Source organism: Scomber scombrus, chromosome 8 (assembly GCF_963691925.1).
Source record: "Scomber scombrus chromosome 8, fScoSco1.1, whole genome shotgun sequence".
In the NCBI taxonomy this organism is placed as follows: domain Eukaryota; kingdom Metazoa; phylum Chordata; class Actinopteri; order Scombriformes; family Scombridae; genus Scomber; species Scomber scombrus.
In genome coordinates this window covers 29,684,480-29,712,117 of record NC_084977.1, presented here as the reverse complement: position 1 = coordinate 29,712,117, position 27,638 = coordinate 29,684,480, and the positions used below count along the sequence as shown (strand labels likewise).

At 41.5% G+C, this 27,638-nt stretch overlaps 1 protein-coding gene across 1 annotated transcript; it reads left to right on the top strand.

Annotated features, from left to right (window-relative positions):
* Positions 1–27,068, top strand: LOC133984973 (solute carrier family 22 member 23). The gene is made up of 10 exons (XM_062424504.1): positions 1–432; positions 3,063–3,166; positions 4,815–4,969; positions 21,955–22,141; positions 22,463–22,590; positions 23,433–23,535; positions 23,702–23,928; positions 25,829–25,861; positions 25,967–26,090; positions 26,648–27,068. The coding sequence occupies exons 1-10, from the start codon at positions 1–3 to the stop codon at positions 27,066–27,068; spliced, it is 1,914 nt and encodes a 637-aa protein (XP_062280488.1).
* Positions 27,069–27,638: the final 570 nt, after the last annotated feature.

Below are 27,638 nucleotides of genomic sequence, written 5' to 3'. Positions count from 1 at the left end.
ATGGCAGCCGGCCGGACGGAGGCGCAGGACCACCCGCCCGAGAACGGCTTCACCCCGCTGGAGAACCCAGTACCCCGGCTTCTACCTCACATCGACGGCACTGTTCTGCCGTCTCTGGGGGGTTTCGGGAAACATCAGAAGCAGCTCGTGGTCCTGACCTGGATACCGGCATTGTTCATCGGCTTTAGCCAGTTTTCGGATTATTTCCTCTTGGCGCAACCCAATGGCACGTGCGTACAGCCATTGGCGAATGATAGTAACTGGACCGTGGGATCCCCGCCGGTGACCGTCACCGGTGGGGGGCACGCACTCCAAGTCAAAGGCAATGGCACCGAGGAAGGATACGGAGATAACAGCGTTTTTATGCTGTGCTCCTGCAAGGAGTGGAGGCTGGAGCTGCAGACGGGACTTAGTCAGAATGTGGTTACCAAGGTAACGAGTGAGCTCCAGATAGGCCCAGAGTACATCTCTTTGAGAGGGAAAAAAACCCCTCTGTTCACCATCATCATCATCCTCACCATCCTGTATCTTCATCATCACTGTCTCAGTTTTTAGACCAAAAGCAGAGTATGAAGGAACTAACAAAGCTGACTGAAAACTTACCCACTGACCTCAATATGAGAGTGTGTGTGTGTGTGTGTGTGTGTGTGTGTGTGTGTGTGTGTGTGTGTGTGTGTGTGTGTGGGGGGGTTATAGTTGAACTGCAGCAGGGGCATGTTTATGTTATGTGCTTGTATCTTACCAGTGTGTGTGTGTGTGTGTGTGTGTGTGTGTGTGTGTGTGTGTGTATGTGTGTGTGTGTGTGTGTGTGTGTGTGTGTGTGTGTGCGTGCGTGTGTGTGTTATAGTTGAACTGCAGCAGGGGCATGTTTATGTTATGTGCTTGTATCTTATCAGTGTGCGTGTTTGTGTGTGTGTGTGTGTGTGTGTGTGTGTGTGTGTGTGTGTGCGTGCATGCGTGTGTTATAGTTGAACTGCAGCAGGAGCATGTTTATGTTATATGCTTGTATCTTATCAGTGTGTGTGTGTGTGTGTGTGTGTGTGCCTTCAGGCTGTAAGATATGGTTGAAATCAATATCACAATACAAACTGAGACATTTTCAACACTGATAAAAAAACATCAGAGGTGACATGAATGTCAAACTGCACCTGCAATATTCAAATGAATGGTCAGCAGTGCAGTGAAATGATCAGTGAACTGTGCTCCACTGTGATGTGTTACATCAGACTAAACTCTAGTTTGCAAGGCTAGATTACCAACTGGGAGAACTTCCCCAGGGCCCCGAGGCTGTAGCGGTCCTTAAAAGCTCTGTGCTTAGTGTGTGTGTGTTTACTGGTTTGTGTTAATTTAACTGAAAACGTAACTATGGAGATGCACTATAGGCTGCTAAACCACAACATCTACTAACTGACTTGATCTTGAAGCCCTGTGAAAAGAGTCAAACCTTATCTTATTTCATTTTTGTGCCAAAACTGTAGATGGACGTCAATATGTGGACATTACACCTTTCTACATTATACAACAATGGATATTAATATGCTGCAGCCTTTACTCCTCTCTGTGAAAGCTTCTCTATAATATTTCTGCTCCCATTCAACCTCAACACAATTAGCAGGACATTTAATTACCTGCAGTAAAGTGTTTCATTTCATCTCTAAAGTGTTTAAAAGGTTGAGGTCAGATTGTCATGTTAGAACAGGACAGGACGTCCAAACTGTTGCCACAAAGTTAGAAGCACACCGCTGTCGAATATAATAGGAATTCCCTTCACTGGAACATTAGGACTGCAAAACTAACGATCCTTTTTATTATCGACAATAATAAACAATGCAATAACTGTCCATCGCAATATGCTGGAGCACAAGATAACATCAGTAAATGTGTTGTTTGTCTGACCAACAGTTTAAAACACACAAATATTCAATTTACTATCATGTAAGATGAAGAAAAGCAGCACATTCTCACATCTAATCTCTACATTTTTTGGCATTTTTGGTTGAAAAAGGATATCAACAATAAAAAGATTGTCAAAATAGTTGCAGATTACTTTTTTAAACACTCACTCAATCGACAAATCTAACAGCAAATGAGGGGCTAATATAGCAGAGCTCTTCCAGCATAGACTAACTCTCTGTTTTGCTCGTAAAGTGGAAGTTCAGACAGTTAATAGGGCTTTATTTTTTCCCTGGAGAGCACCTTAAGGTTAATCCTGCCTTGCACTGGTGTAAAATACCCAATTTTCATGCCTAATCACGTCAAATTTAATTACAATTTGCCAGGAAAAACCCCCCAAACAAACAAAACTATGACTAAAGAAACGGTGTGCATGCATGTGTGATGTCTGTTTTCATAGCTAATGCCGATGCTAACAGCCTGTAAATAATAAACCCATACCCAATATGTTCCTTTAACACCACAAGCCATTTAACAACCAAAATCATCAGTCATAACCAATAATCATCCCCTTCTGTTCTCCCTCTTTGCTCCTCTGCACGGTCGGGGGCTCAGTGGGATGTTCTTTTAATCATTGCTAAACACTGACACTATATTCACTGCTGGGCTCTTGTAGATACTTTCATGGTCGTGCAATAAATATAGAGTACACATCGTGCTTTCACATGTGTCCTTGGCTGAGTTTCAGATGCTGAGAGCTGCAGCGGTGTGTTCACTGACCCGTGGGCTTAAAGGAAAGAGTGCAAAACTATTGATTTCTGTTATTATAGACACGCGCCCACATGCACAACACACATGCTGCTCTCACGCTTGAATTTCCTCTTCTTCTTTTTTATTATTATTCTCCTCTCAAAATGCCCATCTGATTTGAATATTTCAGAAGTGTTCGTAGCATGTTTGCACACTCATCAGCCTTCATGAATTATCAAAACAGTGAGTCAGACTTCTGATGGGAGATGCCCACGTTCCTTTTTTTTTGTCTCTGTGCAGATTTCAGAATAAATAAAATAAATCTGCTGATGATGTTTAATTCCCTTTCATCTTGTTGTGGGTGGTTTTCTCTGAAAAGTTGACTAATGCTCTTCTCTCTGTCTTTGTCCCTGTTTCAGTGGAACCTGGTGTGTGACTCGGCCTGGAAGGTGCACATTGCCAAGTTCTCTATGCTGGTGGGCTCCATATTTGGCTACCTAGTGATGGGTGTCATGGCTGACTGGTATGCTGCCGCCCTCATTTCTCTTTGCATTACATAGCCATATAAAGGGTTGTTTCATCCAAATAATGTCCAAAAAACTTGTTTTCTATCAATTATTTGTGATATCTATCCAAGTTTTCATCAGTCTTTGAGATTTCTGCTTCAACACAATACAATGGAGGTGAATGGCATTTTGTTTGTGTGGCTTGAAACATTGAAAACTTTACTGTATACATACAGAGTTATCATAATTACAAGATCCCAACTTTTAAATTGTGTTCTCGCCAACTTCCAAGTCATAATTACGACTGGAGAAACTCTTCTGAAAGCACTTATGTGGCCAATTAGTCGCTTTACAATACAAACATACTTGAAGATGCAGCAAACAGGGAAGTTTCACATCAGCCAAAGTATGCAAAGTAGATTTATATGGTTATGCTGTTAGTGCACAATATTTTTAGCCATTACTCATCCAGCTCTGTAATCAACTGTCCTGAAGTGTCCGATATGTACACTCACAAGTTGTAAACATGAGAATCTTTCCCATATTTCCCATCAATCCCACAGGACGTGAATGCGGTATTAGGCCCAGAAGTGCTTTGACCTAAAAGCTAACATCAGCACACTAAGTGTTGGGTTATGCTCAAGAAAAAACTGTCAGAAAGGGAACACAGAGTACATTTTTAAGGCATTTATATAGTGTTGCACCATGTACCTGACCTGTCACTGCGTCAAGTGGGTGTAATTGACAGGCTGGACCTCCTCAAATAGAGATGTTGGATAGATGTAGGAACCAAAGAGCTTTGACTATGTGACAAGCACTTCTTGGGCTGATGTTTGATGCTGATGTTTGTGGGCTAATATTTAATAATTGGCACTAAACACAATAACTGAGACTGATGGGAATGTTAGTTTTACTGGTGTTTAGCCATAAATCAAAGCATTGGAATTAGAGAAGCCTAAAAGTTATTACAATGAATCTCCTGGGGAACCTTCAATATGTGAACTCAATTTCATGAAAACATGACATATTTCGGTCACTAACCAGACCAACTGTTCGAGCGATATTACCATTAATGGAGCGATTCCTCTGGCTAATCCACAGACCTCATTATCAACTGTTGTATACTGAACTATCCTCCGAGTAACTAGGAGATAGTTTATAAAGACATGTTGCTGTAGAAGTCTTCTTCCAATGTCAGGGTTTCAATGCTGCAAATTACAACAGTGGCACGAATAAAATTGCATTCACCAAGTGGGTTGGAAGCAGAAATGGAGTAAATGGATAAATAGAGTTAAAACTATGCACATCTGGCAGCAAATAAGATGAATGTCCTTTTGTAATTGGGTGAACTGACCCTTTACTTTACGCTGTTGTCCGCCCATTACATTGTTGTCACGTCTGCAGTCGGAGCTGCTCGTGGGAAAAAAAGTCTGCACATTGTATGTTGGGATCAGTAACTATGGAAACAATGTAAAGAAATGTTCCGGCAACTGAGGCCTCAGCTCTGACCTGACCCACTGACCCACTGACCCCCTGAAACCAGGAAGTCCACAGAGTCTGGAAGAAACAATGACTTGGATGATCTCTGTTATTCAACTACACATTAAAGCTTCTGTTCTCAGTTTGCCACATCTTTCTCTTTTCTTCTTCTCTCGGTTTCTAAAGGTTTGGTCGACACCCAGTGTTGATTCTCTCGGTGTTGTTCATGCTGGTGTTTGGTCTGAGTGTTGCCTTCTCTGTAAACGTCACCATGTTCAGCACCTTGCGCTTCTTTGAGGGTTTCTGCTTGGCGGGCCTCGCTCTCTCCCTCTATGTGCTCAGTAAGTAAATGCATGTCTAGCTTTTTTTGCTACTGCTTTCTCCTCTACTCCTGTTTCCACATTCTCACTCACTGTTTTTACACACATCATGATTACGGAGCACTAGAAGAGACAAGGTGAAAAAGACGAGAGAAGACTTTTGCCATGTCTCTTAAACCAGAACAGACGCAACAGCAATCCTTGATGTTCAATATTTGTGTCTTGAATTTCATCATTCAACCCTTTATGATATTTCATTCCTATTCTACCTTTTACCTTGACTTCCTCTTACCTTTTCAGTGCATTTTTTTTCTTCTTTTCATAGTTTCTAGTGCTTCTTTTGGTTAGACGTGGAATGCCAGTCTCTATCTTTTTAACCTTCCTGTCGTCCCCCCGGGTCAAATTGACCCCGTCTGTTTTGACTGTTGCTTCTTTCCTCCCTTCCTTCCTTCCGTCTGTACTTCCTCCATCCCCCTTTCTTCCCTCCTTCTTTCCTTCCCTCCTTCCTTTCCTTCCTTCCTCCCTTCCTTCTTTCCTCCCTCCCTCCTTCTCTATTTCTTTCCTCTTTTCCTTTCTCCCTCCCTCCCTCCTTCCTTCTATCTTCCCTCCCTCCTTCCTTCCTCCCTCCTTTCCTTCCTTCCTTCCTTCCTCCCTCCCTCCTTCCTCCCTCCTTTCCTTCCTTCTTCCTTCCTCCTTTCTTTCCTTCCTCCCTCCCTCCCTCCTTTCCTTCCCTCCTTCCTTCCTCCCTTCCTCCTTCCTTTCATTCTTCCTCCCTCCTTCCTTCCTTCCTTCCTTCCTTCCTTCTTCCTCCCTTCCTTCCTTCTTCCTTCCTCCCTTCCTCCTTTCTTTCCTTCTTCCTCCCTCCTTCCTTCCTTCCTTCTTCCTTTCCTTCCTTCTTCCTCCTTTCCTTCCTTGACTCGAGGACAACAGGAGGGTTAAAGAGTTGTGGACTGTGAGAGCACCAAGGACAACATTGAAAAAAATTCCTGGACTTTATCTAATCTATCCTCAACAGAATCAGTTTTGTTGCATTTTATAATATATCAAAATGTTTCTCAGTGAGCCAACATCAAACCCAAAATAGCTGCTACCCACTTAATCTGCAGCAGTATAAGAGAAGAAGCAGTCATAGTGATGTCTACAGCGGTGACATTTTGAAAAAGTGCTTGTCGTCGAGTTCTTTTAAATATTAAAGTGCAACGCAAGAAAATGTCAGAAGTGACCTTCTGCTTAAATTGAGACCCTGACTCAGACTGCACTCACATCTTTTGGACCTCATCCAACTGACAAATATGACACCTGAACCCAATCACACACCCAACCTGAAACTACTGAATATGGATGGATTGATAGATAGACAAATAAGTAGAATAAAAATCGAATAAAAAACGTTAAGGTAAGATATTGCTGTTACTGTGCAAATTAAATGTAAAATACCCATAATGCATTGCCACTCATGGAGGAGTCTCATTGTAGATGCTATTGTAGTAGGCGGGTATGACCTGCTGTATCAGTCTGTATCACAGTGGAGCTGAAGGACACTCTGTTTTCTGACCAGAATGCTGAGTAAGGCTGGTGTAGTGTTTTGTTGTCCATGTTGAGCAACTTGTGCAAAATCCGTCTCTGCACAACCAGCGCTAATGGTTCCTTTATTAGTTTGTCAGAGTTGCTGGTTCTGATTCTGCTGCCCGAATAGATGGCTGCAAAGAAAATTGCACACATTGAAGGACCTAAGCTTACCTCAAGAAGTCCAGTCTCCTCTGTTTCTTCCTGTAGATTGCCTCAGTGTTATATTTCCAGTCTGGTCTGTTGTCAAAGTGAATGCTCAGGTATCTGTAGCCCTCCACCACCTCCACCAGTTTAGTCCCGGTCTTCCTAAAAATCCACAACCATCTCCTTTGTTTTTGGTCACGTTTTAAACAAGGTTGTTGTTCTCACATCAAGCCACAAAGCAGTCCACCAGTTCCCTGTACTGTCCTCAGTCTCTGACACACACCACAACTGCAGAGATAGGTGAAAATGTCTGCAGATGACAGGAGCTGTGTTGGAAGTCTGAGGTATACAGGATGAAGTAAAAAGTTAGGGTTAGGGTTGAGTAGAGTACACATCCCTGCAGTGCTTCTGTGTTTTAAGCAGCTGCTCAGACATGCGTCCTCTCAGCCACACAAACTGTGGTCTGTCCCTCAGGTAGTCAATAATCCAAGAGGTTGCGGAGGAGTCTACCTGCATCTTTTGGAGGTTCTCAAGCAGAAGTATAGGCTGAACCATTTTAGGAGAAATCAAAGACTGTGATTGTGATTGTCTTCAACTCCAACCTCTGGGTGGTAGGCAAACGTTGCTCACCTGTGATGTTAGGGCAACCAGTCTTTAGTCACTGAGGTCAGATGGAGATAATTTCTTAGGTGCTGGAACCAGGCATGTCGTCTTCTGCAGCACTCGAGATGTCTCTTGGCTCAGGCTAAGGTTAAAGAGGTGCCGTAGGTCCGCATTCAGGCTTTCAAGACCCTGAGGCTGATACGATCCAAACCTGCAGCCTAGTCCAGCTGCCTCTTCGCCAGGCTAATGCACTTCCCACTGTGCGCTGCATATGATTGGCTCAAGCAGAGAGATAAAGAGAGACATTCGATGATAAATTATAGAGCTGCAACTAATGATTATTTTAATTATCAATTAATTCATAAAATGTCAAAAAATAGTGAAAAATGTTCATAATTTCTCACGGCTAGAAGTGACGTCAGCCTACAAAAAGGTACATATATTTAATTAACGGAAAGAACAAAGTATATTTAAATTTTTGCCTGACTGGCTAATTGATTAATCTCTTAATAGTTTCAGTTATATTTGTAAAATAACCAAACTCGACATGACACCAAATACTTAGTCAGAGGTAGTTGGGGTCGGGTAAAGCAGAGCTCACCTCACACTGTCCTTAAATTTGTATAATGTGTAGTTCATGTTTGTATTATTGGCCATTAGAGTTTAAAATTAGGCATATTGTAGCACTTTCATTGCTTTTAAGGCACTAATATGTAGTGGGTGCTTCTAATTATCCAAATATTTGAACATTTGAACATTATACAGTTTATTCTTAAAGCCTGTGGTGCCGCAGCAGTTGATTTGTTTTTCTTCCCATTTTAAATATTTCCCTCTTTGCCTCTTCTGGGGTTCCTTAAAAGAGCCTCAGGACAACGTGTTCAAAATGACACATTATAGCTGCTGGCGTTTTCATTTCTCTTGGGAATGTCTTCATCCCACAGCACAATCCCCCCCCCCTCCCTCCCTCCTTCCTTCCTTCCTTGCTGCTATCCCCCTCTCTCTCCCTCTCTTTCTCACCCTTTTTTAGGCCTCTTTTCTCTTTCAGGCTAGAGAGAGATTAGTCATACATTATGCCTGTAGTGCAGGGCAGACTTTGAGCCTGGGTGGTGGGGCGGGTTTTGTCCCTCACAGCGGGGGTTCCTGATAAATCTCTGCTGAACTGCTTCTAAAAACAAACAAACAAAATGGATGTCTGAGCCGAGAGACTTCTGAGTGGAATGCAATCTATTTTGTTTACAAGATGCAAACAAATCACATCACACAACACCTGACATTAACATTCATCTTGGATGATTAGATCACAAGTAGACAGCTCAGCTCAAAGTACATCAGCTCACACCTGGGATTAAAATGCATCTCCACGTGTATAATGAGAGACGATTTACAGTCAGATCTCAATTTCCCGATGTATATGCAAATAAACATGTACATTATTTATGTTTACAAAGACTAAGACAAAGATTATGTTGTTTTTAATTGGTGTGAAGGAGAAATAGACTTCCTGTGCCTAGTCTGCCGGAAATGAAAAGAAGTTTGCAAAGACCTCGGTGTGTGGGCAAAGTCAAAACGCTTTGGGCCAAATGGACATCAGACAGCGAGTCCATGAGAATCCATTTAGCCTTCTGTTGTGGCTTCTTGTTGTTGTTTTGTTACTAAATGATGCTGATGGTGCACGAGTTAGCATGTACTTCTGCTTACACAGAGGACGTTAGCTGAGTAGGGACCAGGACCACCTCCGGATCTCCATGCGTGTGAATTGGGCCTCAGATAATGTCATAGTTTGTGGTGTCTGCCCTTTAACTCACAGGGAGACGTGAACGTAACAGTCGAGTGATATTTAGTCTCACGGTGAGTGAGTTTGAGGAAGATGAAGAGTAATACTGTAACAGAAGAGTGGTGGGAGGTTTTTTTATAATGCTTGCCTCATTATAAATAACAATATGTGGAGTAGATAATGAAAGAGCAAATGGCAAAATAAGTTAAATGACTGATATAATGAGCATATTTGCATTAATAATTTAAAAAATGACCAAAATAGTAAAAGACATGTGCTGTTATAGTCAACAGCAATGCTAGAGGCTCTGTGACGCTCTGTGAGGCTGCTTTGAGCCAAATGTTAACACCAGTATTATAACATGATGTTTACCGTGGTAACCTTAGTTTAGGTTGTTAGCATGCAAAAATGTACTAATTAGCACTTAATGCAAAATGTAGGCGATGGGAATGCCATTAGTTATGCAGGTGTTTGCTCATTAAACCAAATAAATTTGATGATATGATGTTTCTGGAGGTAAAATGAAGGGATGACTAAATTCATCCTCTGAGCATGAATGTCAGAACCAAATTTGAAGACTATCTAGGAGTTTTTTTTAGACATTTCACTTAAAATGGCAAATGTTAAACTTGTGGTAGCAATAGAAAAAAAATTAGGTGATCACCAAAGTCAGGATTTATCATCTGGGAACCATGAATGTCTTTATAATAAATTAGTTTTTAGTGCCAATTATTGGATAAATTAAAATTAGGATATATCCTCTGAACACTATAGATTTATGTATAAAACTTCATGACAATCCATCCAATAATTGGCAAGAGTTCACATTCAAAACCAAAAATGTCAACCTCATGAAGGCGCTCAAAGAAAAGTAAGGCAACAATAGGATTCATACTCCGGAGTCCATCCAATATTTGTTAAGATATTTGAGTCTGGACCAAAATTGATGGAACAACCAACAAAGAGAAAGTCATTAGCATCTCTGGAGCTGTTACCGTGGCAATAAAGAATATATAAAAAGCTTCTAGCTTCGCTTACAAAACACACTGACTACTAATAATGAGTTTAATTTGAATTCTGACTAAATAGAATAAATTATGTTACTGTAGCCACCTGAAAATGACTGCGTAAGACTGCAGAGTTGGTTTTGTGAAGGTGTCAAAAGCCCCATTAAATTAGCATCTAATTACCTCGAAAGACACGAGGCATTCATGTCTGTTTACCCAGGCACTTCGGTGTTATTTAGCGCCTGTATAATCTGTATTTAAATCTCAGGTCAGCCGAGAGAAAGGCATGTCTGAGCGTGTGTGTGGGTGTGTGTGTGTGTGTGTGTGTGTGTGTGTGTGTGTGTGTGTGTGTGTGTGTGTGTGTGTGTGTGTGTGTGTGTGTGTGTGTGTGTGTGCTGTAACAAAGGACAAATGTGAGGCTAACAAAAGCTCCTTTTTTTACATTTTCGTGCACATAAGGTTACACTCACACTTCATTCGAGCTTAATCGGCATAACAGATCAGAAAGCTACATTGCAAAAGCAGTGCAGAATATTATTGACAGATGATTATCAACGCTGATATCAAATAACAATGTAATAAAATGCATTAACCTTCGTGTCGTCCTCCCGGGTCAAATTGACCCCGTCTGTTTTGACTGTTCCTTCTTTCCTTCCTTCCTTCCTTCCTTCCTTCCTTCCTTCCTTCCTTCCTTCCTTCCTTCCTTCCTTCCTTCCTTCCTTCCTTCCTTCCTTCCTTCCTTCCTTCCTTCCTTCTGTCAGTCCTCCCTCCCTCCTTCTCTCTTTCTTTCCTTCCTTCTGTCCTTCTTCCCTCCCTTCCTTCTTTCCTTCCATCCTCCCTTCCTCTTTTCCTTTCTCCCTCCCTCCTACCTTCCTTCCTTCCTTTCCTTCCTCCCTTCCTTCTTTCCTTTCCTCCCTTCATTCCTCCCTCCTTTCCTTCCTTCCTTCCTTTCTTCCTTCCTTCTTCATTTCTTCCTTCCTTCCTTCCTTCCTTCCTACCTCCTTTCCTTCTTTATTCCTTCCTTCCATCCTTCCATCCTCCCTCCCTCCCTTCCTTCCTTCTTCCTTCCTTCTTTCCTTGACTCGAGGACAACAGGAGGGTTAAATAACAATTACTTTCAAATCAGCTCATGAGCCTATAGAGGACAGAACAGTTGTTTATAATATATGCAAAGGAAATAACAGCCAGCTTTTATAGATATCATCACTCAGAAACATTTACTACTGGAGCTTGTTTCTCTAACTGGATGACAACAGTTGACAGATTTTAGAGCTAATACCTCTCGCTGGTTTTTCTCCCTCCGTAGACGGAGCAGTTTCCGAGGATAAGGGAGATGGATAAAGTCAGAATACATATAATTTATTTATTTTTTTCAAAGAAATCTCTCTCTCTCTCTCTCTCTCTCTCTCTCTCTCTCTCTCTCTCTCTCTCTCTCTTTCTCTCTCTCTCTCTCAGCGGGGAGAGAGAGATCCTGTCTTCATTTCTCTTTTATGACAAAGTGAGCACAGTCGGGCCTCCCTTGGTAGTCTGCTCTGCCTGCTCTGCCTGTTTCTATGGTCCATGCTGCGTCTCTGTCCACTCCATCTGTACATTGTCAACATCTTCCTCAGTTTTTCTATCAGTCACAATGTTGAAGCACTCGGCCACTGTAGACTTTCTGTTTAGGGGGTCAAATAGGATTCATATTGACTCTGTGACTCGGTGGTTTTATTCCAATATTTGATATAATTTCCTTGTTGTTTTGAGATGATTTAGTTTGGAGCCAGATTGTTTAGTGTCTGTCCTGAAGCCCTGGTGTGTGTGTGTGTGTGTGTGTGTGTGTGTGTGTGTGTGTGTGTGTGTGTGTGGGCAGAGATGCATGTCCAGCTGGCAGAGGGGACTCTTTGTTCAACTCTTCATCCCCCCCCCCCCCCCCCCCCCCCCTTTTATTACAGTCAATCAGTTTGCCAGACACTAAATACCTACTGCATATAATGGGAAGCAATTTTTCTATATTTCACTTGTTTGTGTGTTAAGCGTTGACAGTGATCGGGATAAATAACTCTGTGTTTGTGTGTGTGTGTATGTGTGTGTGTGTGTGTGTGTGTGTTGAGTTTTTGCTTTCTGTGTGAGAGAACAGATTGCACGCATGCACTTTGAAGTGCAACAGAAAAGGTGTTTGTGTGGAGAGTGTGTGTGAGGTGTTTGTGTGGAGTGTGTGTGTGTGTGTGTGGTGTTTGTGTGGAGTGTGTGTGTGTATGTGTGTGTGTGTGTGTGTGTGCGTGAGGTGTTTGTGTGGTGTTTGTGTGTGTGTGTGTGTGTGTGTGTGTGTGTGTGTATGTGGAGTGTGTGTGTGAGGTGTTTGTGTGAAGTGGAGTGTGTGTGTGTGTGTGTGTGTGTGTGTGTGTATGGTGTTTGTGTGGAGCGTGTGCATGTGGTGTTTGTGTGGAGTGTGTGTGTGTGTGTGTGCGTGAGGTGTTTGTGTGGAGTGTGTGTGTTTGAGGTGTGTGTGTGTGTGCGTGTGGTGTTTGTGTGTGTGTGGTGTGTGAGGTGTTTGTGTGGATTGTTTGTGTGTGTGTGTGTGTGTGTGCGTGTGGTGTTTGTGTGTGTGTGGTGTGTGAGGTGTTTGTGTGGATTGTTTGTGTGTGTGTGTGTGTGTGTGTGTGTGTGAGGATGCATACAGTAGGTGGAACAGTCAGCTCGCTGCCACAGAACGACTCTCTTCTCTTTGAAGTGAACTCTCACTATGATGGCAGATAATAGACGCTTCCATCCCATTAACAGTGAAATAACATGTAGAATAACAGCACACACACTGCATCAGGAAGACATCTGAAGTTTCCTATAAACACTTCCTCAAAGGCTGAATAGCATACAAACGCATGAGCTGCAAGGAATCGCAACTTTATTCTCCCAAACTAACGCAGATGGAGAGTGTATACTAATTATTAAACTTTGTTTCTCCTTTTATTATTTGCCAATAGACTCAGAGCAGCTGATTAGTTTTTGGACTGTGATATATTAGTTTGCTTGTGTCGTCTCTGTAGTCCAGCACATGCGATTGAAGCTCTGATTTTTTTTAGCTTTAATTTGAGGATGCTCACATACATGACAGATGAACAGTGTAGGAAGTGTGGCCCTTTTTATATTCAGTTACTCAAATTAAGGAGCCAAATGTATAAATGTGCATAAAAAAGCATATAAATCTTTAGAGGGAAATTCAAGTTTATCACAAATCAGGTTTTATTTATATAGATTTTGGCTTTAATTCCTGCAGGCGATGATAATACTGTAGTCACCAAGTTAATATCTGAGTTCTGTGGAAATAGACATCAACACTAGAGTTTACACACTAACTTCTAGCAGCACACATACTCTAATTTATGTGGACACAGTGTTTCTTTGCAATGAGGGATTATTACCGAGATTCTTGTTGTGCTCATTTTTGGTTTTATCTCTAAATTCAGCAGTTCTGCTTGTTTACAACCTGCCTGATTGTCTGCCAGTGGGGGTTTTTTGTTCTGGACCTTGTGTGCTTGAACGTCACTCCATTTCTCAATTATTACTTTGCCGTATACAATGTTATCATTAGCAGCAGAAGTGATGGCCAAAACCACAAATTAAAGGCCTAATTTGTGACTAATTGGTATTCCTCTAGTCAAAAATGTGTTTTTATTCAGTTGTCGGAGCTTCACTGTGCAGAATGATGCGATGTGCACACTTTTGAACACAACATATATTTGCATATTCATAGCTGTTGGATTTGTCCATGACGGAGAAGGAGGTCATGTTACAGATTTTTAAACTGAACAGGAAAAAAAACAACATGTCAGACACAATTTATTGCTTTTTTAGCAGAGTATTAGAAGATGTCTGATGGAGGAGATCTTAAATATTTAGTGTTGCAGTAAATGTGTGAATGTGTGTATCTTCCCTGGTGACGTTCTGCAAGACCTCAGACTGCAGCCAGCTTCACTTTCATGCTTGTTTTAGGATTTTTTTTTGCCTTCAGCAGGTGAAACATATGATCAGATGGATTGAGGTCATGGGACTAATGTGTCCAGTCATAGAAAACACACAGTCTGGCTTCGTAAACACTGTTTGGTTGCCTTATCTTGTTGCATTGTGCTAAATAATTGGGGTACTATGTGTAAAAATGACATTTTAATGACATCGTAAACATCTTTAAATTAGGGTTAAAAGTCTAATGAAGGAATAATCTGTTGTACAATATAAATAAAAACAAGAAGAAAAATGTCTTACAGTAAAAAAAAAGATGCTGGAACACAACAGAGAAATAATTACTGTTACATCTGTTTGGCAGCTGAGTGCTAAATGTGCAGCAGCAGGAAGTGGATGTGAATGAGAAACACAAAAACATGCATGTGGCACGCATGTGCTGTATTATGGATGATTATACAGTATATGTGCACGTATGTGATTCTGGTTGCGGTGCTCCATCTGGATACTTGTGCATGATTCACTGTCTGTGCTGCCTTTTCTTTTCCCCTCCTTTCACCCTCTGCCACTGTAAAAGCGACGCTGAATTTCTATTTCTGAATGCAGCAGCAGCAGCTCCTCTCTCTGGCCCTTTCAATCTTCACTCCATGCTTTTCCTCGACTCTCCTCTGCCCCATTCATCCCCCTCTTTCTCTCTTTTATTACCAACACCACTCACATACTGAATTGCTCATTTTCTCGAGGCTCATTTTGAAATCTCTCATCGTTCTGTTATCTTGCTGCAGCATGCATAATAAACTCCACTGGAGCTGCCAGCAGAAGCTTTAGTTTGTTCTGCTAAAGTAAATGTGTTAATGTTAGTGTGTGTGTCTCTGTGTGTGTGTGTGTGTGCATATTTAGTTGTTGCAGCAGTTGTGCACAGGTTTAGTAGTTTGTAATTTAGCACCTTCCTCTGGGCCATCCTGTGGGAGCTGTAAGGATGGATGTTTTTTTTTATTGTTTTTCTTTTCATTTGAGGACATTATAATCTCAGCATGTAAGCATTAAAGCTGTCCATTACCCAGTGGACAATCCTTGTGTTTACTTAGTGTTTATACAAGTATTTTTTTAAAGATTTAAAGTGCTGAATGATGAACTTTTAAATCTATCTTCTCAGCTGGAAAGGTGGCTTTGAAAAAGTTTATAACCTGCTTCTTAATAGAGGACAGCATGACTGTAGTCAGCTTGAATTCAAAGCCGTTACACTAGATTTTAATTGCAGCCCAGAGTCAGCTTGCAGCAGCAATAAAACCTCCATCAAAACCTCCATAAAAAAACATTTCGAACCACACCTGCGGCATTATTATGTCCCCACTGTCGGTAGGCTCAGGATATCCCTAACAATTGCTGTTTCACCAAAACATCGTTATGATACTTCCTGTGGAGAATCGGAGGTCTGAGGTATGATAAAGTGACAGAAGAAGTGTGTTTAGCGGTGTTGTAGTTTAAAAACAGAGCTGTAGACTTGAACTCAGTCAGTCTTAAAGCATCTTTAAAGGGGAAGTATTCAGCTTTTTGTGATTTCTTTGTGTCATTTACTGTTAAGATGTCGGATGTCTATGTTAAAGATGATCAAAGCTTCAAAACTTGAGGTGAAAAAGGTTCCCAGTAAGACAAAACTCAGGTTTAAAGGTTTCATTTGCCGACTATCAGCTAGGGCTGTTCACGTTATCTACTTGTCTATATTTCTGATCAGATTCAGAGCTTGAACATGTACCGATGTATCTGAGGAGTTGATATGTGGAGTAAAGGTAGTCATGAAGAAATAGGAGCCTTGGGAGCTGGGGGGGCCAATCAGAACAGCTTAAAGAGACAGGAGGTCGAACAAGGGCCAGTATAAGATGAACTATGAATCATGCAAATATATTCCAGTAGAGCCTCAGAATATAAATGTAGAAATATAAAACATGTATTAATGTCATGGAAATGAGACTTGAGACTTAGACCTGAGTTCAGACTTGAATGCGAAAACATCTAAGTGTCAAGTTTTGCTCTGCATGGTAAAATAAAACAATAAGACAGTATCAGGCACCTCAGGATTTAATGTCATTATAATGGTCAGCACTGCAGTCGGACACCTGAAAGACCGTCTGCACTCATCAGTTAACTTTGAACTTGAGTCTTATTCTGACAAAGTTGAGACTTAAAAGTGCCCAAAACAGCGTGAAAGCATTCGTGCTTTGGGATGTACGACATCAGAGAAGTGGATTATTCTGTGAGAATCATTTGAGAGCTTTCTGTGGACATTTTTTTCGGGGGGGTTTTTTTGTTATGAAACTGGGTCAACATTGGAATCCATTGTACATGCTGTGAATCCCGACTGACTACAGCTGCTGTTGCAAACTACAAACTTTTCAAAGCCACCTCTTAAACCTACAGGGGGGGAGGGGGGGGGGGGGGGAGTATCTGGCCCCTCAAAAGATAGGTTTTATTTATTTATTGGAGTGTCTCGTTAATCATGAGGTTCACATGGACCCAAAGGGAATTAGGGCTGCAGTCGCTTTTTCCAACAGTGAGACAGAGGTTAACATCTTTGCCTATTCCTCTCTTCCTCTGCTCCTTAGAGGCTGTTAGGTAAAGACAGAGACATGCAGTTTGTGTGTGTGTGTGTGTGTGTGTGTGTGTGTGTGTGCATCCCTGCGTGTGTGTGTGTGTGTGTGCATCCGTGCGTGTGTGTGTGTGTGTGCTATGAGCTAGTGGGGGATGACAACTGCTGACTCAGCTGCGGAAAACGTACTGTCACGCTGTGCCCTTGTCAAACCTTTTATGCTGTCCATTTCCCATCACTGCTTCTCTAACAAGTCATCCACCTACAGCTGCGACAAGGATTATTAAGGTCAGTCACTGTGATATAAAACAGAAAAAAGCAGCATATCCTCATATTTTAGAGTCTGGAACAAGGTATTTTGGGGTATTTTGTATCTATAAATGACATAATTGGTTACTTAATCATCAGAATTGGTGGTAATTAATTGGTTTGGATCGATTTATAGCACTACATCCCTCTTTTTTTCTAAATATTGGATGAATATCACCTTTTACTACAATCTACCAGAGGAGGGAAGTAACAAAGTATTTGTACTTCGTTCTGTACTGAAGTAGATTTTCCAAGTGACGACTTTTTACTTTAACTCTCTACATTTGAACATAAATATCTGGACTTTCTACTCCTTACATTGTCCAAACAGGCTCGTTACTTGTTTCATCCTCAGTGACTTTATAAAGAAGACGTGACGTGCAAACAAGTTCACATTCAAGTACATTTAGTGAGGAGCGATTAACATGATTTTTAAGAAATGTACGCATTATGCTCGGCCCTTAATCTTAATGCGATTAACACGTTAATGCTGACAGCCCTAATATTTATATGATATACACGGTCGGCCATAAAGTTGGAATAATTTAGTTTTAAGACATATTCCTCTTTTTATTTTCTATTTATACACATCAGTAATCACCTTTGACCAGGTATAATGAGATTGGTCAATACAATTTTGAGAATATTAACACTTTATCTATTAAGATTAAATCACATTTTCACAATCATTTCATGGAAAGAGGTAAAAAATATTTTATTCCAACTTTATGGGCGACCGTGTATATAATATATTTATATATATTCTGTCTGAAATGTGGCCTGCAGCAAAACTAGACTGTGTCCAGTGGTTGTTTTTCTGTGCAGGTTGTTAACAAAAGAGGAAAACTGTCCTATTTTGTGTGACTTTTTTCGTTTTGTTGAGTTATCAGTAGAGTTTCATTGATGGTAAAAATTCATTTTTACTGTTTACTTTTGTACTAAAGTGCATTTCAGGGCCTGTACTTTTCTTACTTTTGAATCAATACTTTACTTTTACCAAGTATCTGTACTTCTTCTTAAGTAGACAGAATGTGAGGACTCTTACCACCTCTGCAATCTGCTACCTCTTTATGCATCTACATCGTACACACGAACACAGACGGTGGTTGTGACTCTCTCCACTCATGCTGTTAGAAAGCCAATTGTCTCCCCACTCTGCTCTCATGCCCCAGGCAAGGTTAGCAAGGGAGCAGCAGACAACAGAGAGAGTGTGTGAATGGTGGTGCTGTCAGCCATTTGTCATCAAAGCTCAGTATGGTCATTAGATCAGCTGCTTTTTGTTGTCCTCTCTTTGTTTTTAAGTCTCCCTTTTCTTCCATTATAGCTTTTTGTTTCTGCAACTGTTCACTTTCAGATGTAAAGACAGTGGAGAAGCTGCTTGGTGAAAGGAGGAGGAAAGGAGGGAGGGAGGGAGAAAGGAGGGGGTAAAGGAGGGTGGGTAGATGTGGGGGATGGTGACTTTACTTTACAGAGGGTGAGAGAGCCACTTCAGCCCTGATGAGCAAGAGGGGAGAGTGGGCAGAAGGAGGGGAGGGGGTGGGGGTGGGGGGGGGTGCGGTAGGATCAGCCTGTGGTGGGGGGGTCGGACGGAGAGGGGAGGGAGGAGTGAGATAATCAGCACAAGGAGAACCATTCTCCCACTCAGCTGGAACAAAAGGTCCTTGCCAGCATGTGTGTGTGTGTGTGTGTGTGTGTGTGTGTGTGTGTGTGTGTGTGTGTGTGTGTGTGTGTGTGTGTGTGTGCGTGTGTGTGTGTGTGTGTGTGTGCTGTTATCCCAGTAGAGTCGGCAGGATCACACACCTCCCCAGAGAGTTGGGGAGTGGTTTTTGTTTTTCGAGGTTGATTTAGGGATGCATTGCCTTTGCCAAGGTACAGTTGATTTCTGTAGTCTGTGTGTGTGTGTGTGTGTGTGTGTGTGTGTGTGTGTATGTATGTGTGTGTGTGTGTGTGTCTGTGTGTGTCTATGTGAGTGTGTGTCCTGCTCAGTCGGATCCATCCATATCGACTTTTGTGGACAGAGGTACCACAGAGGTAGAACGCTGTGTTATTTGTCAGAGTGACAGCAGTAGAGGAAAGAGCACATTTACATAAGTCCTCTGCAGTTTAATGCAACATACGCCACATTATTTACACTTATAAACTATTTACACATTATTTATACTACTATTTACGTACGCCACATACATCTTATATCATACTTTTTTCTCCACCTATTGTTACATATTATTATTATAGTTTTAGGGTTTACACTTAAAACATATTGCACTTGGGTCAGTGACAAATAAGGGTTGGCAAGATGAGCAATTAAAAAATATCTTCAAAAATAGTTTTAAAAGCAGCATCAGGTTTGTTTAAATGTATATTTTGTATTTTTGTTGGTTTTATATCGTTTGAAATGACATTTGCACCATTTTTTACCAAAAGTAAGACATAATGCTCCTGAAAATGTCAAATGGTGAAACCACAAAAGAATGATACATATTAAATATTTTATCCACCTACAGTGTATTTAAGTGGACTTATACTAATAATTACTAACATGTAAATGTTTCCTGATCTCCATGGTAACCAGATTAAATGTAATATTTAGAACAATAGTATTCCATTACCTTTATTTGATATAAAAAGTTATAATGTAAGATCATGCCAAACTAGTTGATTTGGTGTTTTATTGACAATTTACTGTTTTTAAGCAAGTTGAATTATTTGGTACAAAGTTTTTATGGTTACACCACTTAGACATTTTTGCCATAATCCTCTAATATATTCTCTCAAAATGGATTAAAAGCAGAAATTTGATGCTGGGTCCACAAAAAAAGAATGTGTGCAAGTTATTCATACGTTTATTTTCACATTTTAACCCCTTTTAAATTAAAACTAAACCACATGGACACAAAAATATCATTGACCCTTATTCAATTTATAAATTATGATGTGTTCTTAAACGATGTATAAAGTACACAAAATTAGCTGCAACATTAAAATACTGTTTGTCAGTTATAATAATGCAATAATACACGTTGGATAGTTAACGCTATATTATAATAATCTGCATTAATGTAAATAGTGTCCGCTTTGGGGGCAGCGGAACAAGCTGTAAACACACTAACACCTTCCTATGTTGTTATGGTGACTGTGTTGCTCCGCTGTGTTCACCAGCTAGTTGCTAATGTTGTCAGTCTGTTGTTTGGTGCTGGGAAGGTAATAAACACACAATTTATCTTAGCCTTTTTTTTGGCTGAAAACAGCAGATCCAGATCCAGAACAGCTGAGACAGGGTTGAGAAGCTTTACGGACTGGAAAACCACCGCAGTGAGCTAAAAGAGAAGAACTGCTGAGATCTGTATTAATTCTCTGTGGGTTAAGTCATTAAAAGCGACCCCCGTTCCCATTAGACTCAGTCATTTGATCCATTGTTTTTATGAACATACTGATAAGTGCATTTTAACACCTCGGATCGTATTTTATGAGTTTCTGGTGCAGCAATATTGCTTTAAAAAAAAAAAAAGAGGCGAGAAATACAAGCAGTAAAAGATCCATCACAGTTAATAGACGGACTTCTTTAGTTAACGTTGACCCCAGAGGTCGGTCTGTTTGAGCTACCAGTTATGTGCTGTTTTCTTCTTTAATTACAGATTATTACAGATGTTTTGGGTGTGCTAACTTTGATTTAACCTCCACATTAAATGCTTTACATAATCGACATTATCTGAACTGTTAAAACCTGTAAACAAACCACTGATTCATGTTTCTTGTTGGACTTTGTTGCCTTGTTTCCGTATCCGAGCGATGTTACCATAACTGCCAAAACTGTGTAAATACGACCAAGTAGTACTATAAACCTGACTCATCCTTTATATAATATCCTGAATGCTGTAATTCTACTTTCACTGGAGTATTTTTTTACAATGTGGTATCTCTTTCTTTTACTTCTGGATGACAAACAGACAGACAGATAAAACTCTCTCTTTCTCCCTTTGAATCTCGTAGTCAAGCTACAGAGAGGCAGACAGGCAAGTTCAGGATTATGGGTCAATGTAATTTCCTTCATCTGTTTTGGTTCCTTCAGGAAAGGTTTTGTGGGGGATTAACTCTAAAAAAACTGAACATCTGAGACTGCAGAGAAGACTTCTGTCTCCAGTAATACCTTTAATGTTTTCCTCCTCAGCCTCACTGTCTCACGCTCTAACTAAATCATTTCCTACTCTTTCTCTCTCATCTTGCTACAAATCTCTGTTTTTCTCTCATTCCCCTCTTCCTTTCCTCCTCGTGCTTCTCTCTGCCTCTCTCTCTCTCCTCTTCTCTCTCTCTCTCTTTCTTGTCTTTATTATCATTCTTTCGGTGATTCCACTGATGAATGGAGGGACTTTTCCGCGTCCTGCAGAGGGAAAAGTAATTGGTATTCTGCCCCTCTCTCCGCTACTTCCCTCTCTCTCTCTCTCCTCTTCTCTCTTTCATTTCCACAATAAGAAGTAACAGTACATGAGTCCAGGTTTTCAAGTACACCCCCTCCCTCCTCCTCCTCCTCCTCCTCCTCCCTTTTCTCCTCCTCATCCACCCACAATGGTCACCTTCAGAAAGACCTTGCCATATGGGCCAAGCCATCTGGACTGTACCATCTTACAGGCAGTAGGGGAGGGGATGGGAACCCAGTCAGGGGTGGAGTGTGTGGGTGGTGGTGATGGTGGGAATTTACAGCAAAACACTCACAGAGCAGAGCTGAACCCTCTTTAAAAGGTTGGACGTGTTGTTCATCTTAAGTTTATAAAGAGGTCTGGTGTTAAACTAGCGCGTTCTCAAGGGGAAAGGATCAGTAATAGGAGTCCACAATAATTCAGACAGGAAATTCAATACTGGCTCCACCATTTACCAAGCACATATCACACCCTCCTAGGCCATTAAGGCTGCTGCTGAGTTTATGATGGCAGTCACATCCACCGACATATGCACATACATACAAGCTTATGCATTATTTACGTGTCTCCGCTGGTGCACAAACAACACAACAGTCTATTTTCTGTTAAATTAAGTGTTCCTTTCTCTTTTTCCGCTCCTCTCTGTGTCTTTATTTTAGGGATCGAGCTTTGTTTGCCAGGCTGGCGTTTCTCCATGACCATGGTGGCCAGCTTTTTGATGGTGGGCGGTCAGCTACTGATGCCAGGGGTGGCCGCACTGTGCCGCAATTGGCCGGACCGGGATGACTGGCAGGTCCTGCAGATTGTCATAATCAGCCCTTTCGTTCTGATGCTGCCCTACGTTTGGTGAGTCCCGCCCTCTGAGGAAACCCACTGCAGGAGGGGTGATGAGGTGGAGGGAGGGGGTGGAGGGTGGGGGGGGCAGATTCCTCTTGCGTTGAGCCAGGCGACGGCTTGTACAGTACACACTGCGCTACACATTATGCTTCGGCTAACAGACAATACTCTCTTTCTCTTATTGTCTTTTCTTCTTTCCCCCTCTTTCTATCCGTTTCTTCTTCTTGCATTCACAACAAATTCTGTTCTCATCCTTTGTGTGCTCTCTCCATGTCCTTTCCCATCTATCTTTCTGTGTTTCTTTCTCTCTCTCTCTTTCTCTCCCTGCAGGATTTTTCCCGAGTCGTTGCGCTGGTTGCTGGCCACCCAGCACTACAGGCGGTCCAAAGCCATGATGCTGCACATAGCCAAAAAGAACCAGGTTGACATGACAACCGAGCCCAGTGGAGTTCTTGCAGGTGAGAAAGATTTCCCACAGCGACAACAAACCCAGATCCATTTGTCGCTACAAATGTTACACTTTCTGTTGCTTTACTCACTTCATTATGCAAAATGATTTTAATTCTTCATATGTTGTGGCTGCTTCTTGCTATGTGATGAAATGAACATGCAACAAACACGCAGATAGCAACTCACATACAAAGACTCGAGGTCGACCCTTTTTGATGCGTGCAAACATGTTTGAGTTTTCAAGCGGCATCTCCCAGCTGTTCATATGATGAAATGCGTCTGCAACAATACATTCACATACGTGGCCTTATAGAAAGATCACAAGTCATTTCTCACTGGATGATCAATAAAGTCAGACGTCTGTCCTGAGCTCTTAATCTGTCAGTTATTTTTATGTCTTCATACATCATGTTTCTTCCAATAAACACTCCAAAACCCAAAGATAGTCTATTAACAATGATAAGTTAATCTTCACATTTGACATTTTTAGCCCTTTTCCTTGATAAATGACTTACACAATGAATTAATTATAGCAAAAGCTGATGATTAAATGTCCAGTTATCGTCCCAGTCCTTAAAGAATTGCCATGCAGGTGATTTTCTTCACTTACACCTCTCCACTCTCTGCCATCTCCTCCTCCCCTGATTACTGTTTGATTCATTGTTTCAGCCTGTCCCAGTGGCCAAGCAGACAGGTAGATGATGAGAGTGGGCAAAGTGAAGTCCTATATCTATCTAAAGGCCCTGCAACGCATTAACTTCTCTGAGTTAAAGGTCCCTTAGCAGCCGGTCTCTCATTACTTTCTGCAAGGAAAGGTCTTAAGGTGTGTGCGTTTCATGTCTCCCACCAGAGCTGGAGCAGGAGCTGCACAAGAAGCCCCAGAGGACGTGTATTGTCAAGATGATGAGCACCAGGAACCTGTGGAAAAACATTGTGGTGCTGTGTGTCAACTCGTAAGTGTGCTGCGTCTGTGGCTTGTACAGTTTCTTTGTTAATCAAAGCAGACATCCGTTGTGTTGAGGGAACATGAATTGAACATGAGCTCATCCCCCTGTGGCAGATGCATGTCTCAGTCGCCACGTAAATATCCTTATTGTTTCTTTATGTGTGTTTGTGCAGGCTGACAGGTTATGGGATCCACCACTGCTTCGCCCGCAGTATGATGGACCCCGAGGCCCAGCCAACCGCTTTGTGCCACGCTGACTATTACACTATGGCTGGGATCGCCGTGGCAACCTGCCTAGCGCTTTGTCCCATGGTGGGGTTGATGGGTCGGCGCGGAGGGCTGCTCACCTTCATGATCATAACGGCCCTGGCGTCTCTGCTACAGCTGGGTTTGCTCAACTGTGAGTAATATCACCGAGAAGTGAATTAGACAGTAAACTGTTCGATAAGTCTTAAATCTTACTGATACACCTGTCAAATGTTGGATTATAGCTCAGTTTACAGTGATAAAGTCCATGATTCATCAATTAAAATTAGCCATAATTTGTGGTCTTTGATGTCAGACTGACGCAAAACAAAAAACAGGCTTCCCCTTCTTTAGTCGGCCCGTCTTGATCTTGTCTCAAGGCTTCTGGTAGATGTCATCAGCTGGTACCGGCCAGATAATAAACATTAATTCTGTGAGTTGGTTAGAAAATAAATCTCAAGCTTACTTTTTGATGTTTTCGGCTGACTCGTTAGAAAATGAAAAACCCTATAATGATATGTACTGGATAGCTACAAATATGATATTATGCTTACTCAGTAGTGCAGTATTGATGCACACAAAAAAACAACCGAGGCAAGTTGCAGATGAAAAGTCAGCATCTTCCTGAGCTGCTGACTTATGTAGAAGTCGTGGAAATAAAAGAGCAGTAATCATTCTGGTTTTGCAGTGTAAAGCTAGATGCTCCTACTAGTATTATAATGTGGCATTATAAGGAAAATGGCATTGACATTTGATGTTATTTATTGCTAACACAGCCCTATTTGGATATTTGCTAAGAAAAACACACTTAACTAAGCTACAATAATGTGAAATTAATGATTTAAAGGGGACCTATCATGGTTTTCCTTATTTCCAGTCATATATATAATGTTGAAAATGTCTGATGTTAATTTTAAACATTGGAAAAGTGTCAAATAATAAGTTAAACGTGTGTAGTAGTCATCCCTGTAAGTGAAAAGCATCACCTTCAGACTGCTCTGAACGCTCAGTTTCCAAAGTTTTTTTCTACCTTCAGCCCAAGATGATGTCAGCTAGTGACGGATTTCTTTATATAGTCCTCTGCTCCCCTCTGCTACCATTATGGCATTTTTCACTGTTTTGGGGGGTAGTCATGCCGAGCAATGACTCGACTCGAGCTGGCATGCAGTGAGTGTTTTTCCATTACACAGCAGGCGGAAAGTAAAATAAGTAGTTTACCTGTTGGAGGTGTGCTTGGTCATCTGTAGCTCCTCATCAAACATCTTCATCACTGTGGCTGTTTCTGCTTGTACTTTTCCTCCTCCTGAACTGAGAGGCTGCAAAAAAGGCCAGTATAACATAAGTAAGGAGTTTTGCATGAATGGGAATCATGCAAATCTACTCCAGTTGAGTGTCAGATGGAAAATACAGAGCCGGAAATGAGCATAATAGATCCCCTGAAAGCATTTGTTAATATCTTCTAATAATGTGCATGTATAATGTTTGATTGCTACTGTAGATAACTACTAGATAGCTACTTAGCCAGGCATGGTGACGTTAGCAGCGTACATGCAGACAAACTTTGTTAAATTCCTTCTTTGCACTTCTCCTCGTGCTTTTTGACAGACCTCCAATGCCAAGTCAGTTAGGGTTGTTAAACTATAATTGGACAACTGCTGTTCGAGGAGAGGTTTAACAAAGGTTCAGTGGAGAAAAAATCAGCTGATTAAAGAAAGAAAAAAAAAGTTGTGTAAGACTATCTTGGACGTATAAAACAGGAAACTGAAATTAATCTTCAAACTGAGTTGTACTTTCAGACATTGTGCACTGTCTCTGTGTCATTAGAGCAGCACAGACAGTAGTTCAACTCTCAGGCTAATAGGAGCCTTCTCTCATTTCCCTGTTTTTGACCTACATCTGCAGTTTGTGGTCATTATTTCAGGCTTCGCTGGAGAACCCTTCAGAGTTCTCCTGAAGGCTGTTCTGCCTGTTCGTGTCAGCACCGAGCAGCCTGTTGTGTTTACTGATGTCATGTTCTTCTCTTTTCTTCTCCAATGCTCACTAATGGAATCCAGTAATTGGGAAGTACAGCCTTCGCCATGACATAGGTACAGCCGTCTACCTCTACGATGTCTTTGGGAATTTTTCAGATTAGATACAAACAAAAGGATGTTATTTGGTTACTCACATGTTTCTCGTCATCTTCTCCATAGTTCTGCGAGACTCTCTGAACAGGAAATTCTCGGTGGCCTTCTCCATCATCGGCATGTTCTCGTCTCACGCAGTCAGCACCCTCAGCATATTCTTCTGTGCTGAAATCACTCCGACTGTCATCAGGTGAGCCTGGGTGATCATAAACACACATTAAGACACTTATAGGAGCCTCCTGACTTACTTTTCATCACACATATACAGTCTATACAGGTGCTGAGGAAGCAGAATGCCATGTATTTGCTCGTTTTGGCTTCTGAAATTAGAAAGTTTGTGGCTTTTATTTGTCTTATATGATATTTATAATAATATATTCAGGTTTTTTATTGTTGGTTAAACTAAGCAAGCTATTTACATATGTCAGCTCAGGCTCTATGGAGTTAAAAACACCACTTTTCACTTATTTTCGGATGTTTTATCTAAACTAAATAATACTTTTAATAGATAAGTCAAGATTATAATCACAATATTAATTGATAATGACAACTGTTTGATGGAGCTGTAGTATATAATATACATTATTAAAATGTTTGAAATTTTTCTGCATCACAGCTCAAGTTCTCAAGTTGCCCTCTGGCGCCATCTAGTGGTTAAATAGTACTACTGCTGTTGTTAGTTTAATTCATGTCAGACTGACCTAATAATGGATCTGCTGTGCTCCATCTTCCTCTCTCTTTGTGCAGGGGTGGAGGTCTGGGTCTGGTCCTGGCAAGTGCCGGCTTCGGTATGCTAACTGCACCAATCATGGAGCTCCACAACCAGAAGGGCTACTTCTTGCATCATGTGATCTTCGCCTGCTGCACCCTGCTGTGCATCATCTGCCTGCTGCTGCTGCCTGAGCCCCGGGGCCAGCCGCTGCCGGAGAGCCTGGCTGACGGAGAGACCTTCACCCGTCAGACCCTGCTCCATCCTGGAGAGCAGCATCTTCTTCTTGCCAAGACTGACAGGGACTACTCTCGTGTCCACGACACACCACTACACCTCTCAGCCACCGGGGGAGCAACAGTGGCAGCAGCCACCGCTCTGGCAGCGGTACCTGCCTCCTACTCCCTGGCGACTGGTGGGGAGGTGATTGGCAACTGTGCCATAGCCAATGGAGTATGAGCATTATAGCAGTCTACTACTGTGCTATTAGTTGCTCCAGCATTAATGTGAATGAGAAGTCAATGAACTTGTGATGGAAAAAAACACTTTTAAGGGAAAAAAAGAATTATTTGGATACACCAGATGAACTCTTGTTATGGTGAGGTTGAAATGGTGATGATAGTAAATTTGTGTAGTATGTAGTGACTATGATTCATTCAGGAGTTGCCAAAAATATTGTACTGGACTGCTTATATCCGAAGTCAGTGTGTGTTACATAATATGAAAGTCTTCAGTGATGTTGGTGATTTTCTTGCGCTGCCGTCCGCTCCTTCACAAATGATTCACAGGTCAAAGAAGCAGACGCAGGCAAGTAAAGAGGCAAAGTAGAGCAGACTAGCTTTCGATTAAGTGTGCTCGGTAAGTTTTCTGTTTGTAGTTTCGACTCGTTGAGAGAGGATTTCACTGCATCTTAAAATGATTTGTAAGTTCTTTTGCACTAAATGTCAGAGACACAATCAAGTGTTTGTGATTTTCAGCCAATGCATTGGAGATCCAGGGATTGGCTAAACCACTACCACTCTTTTGCAT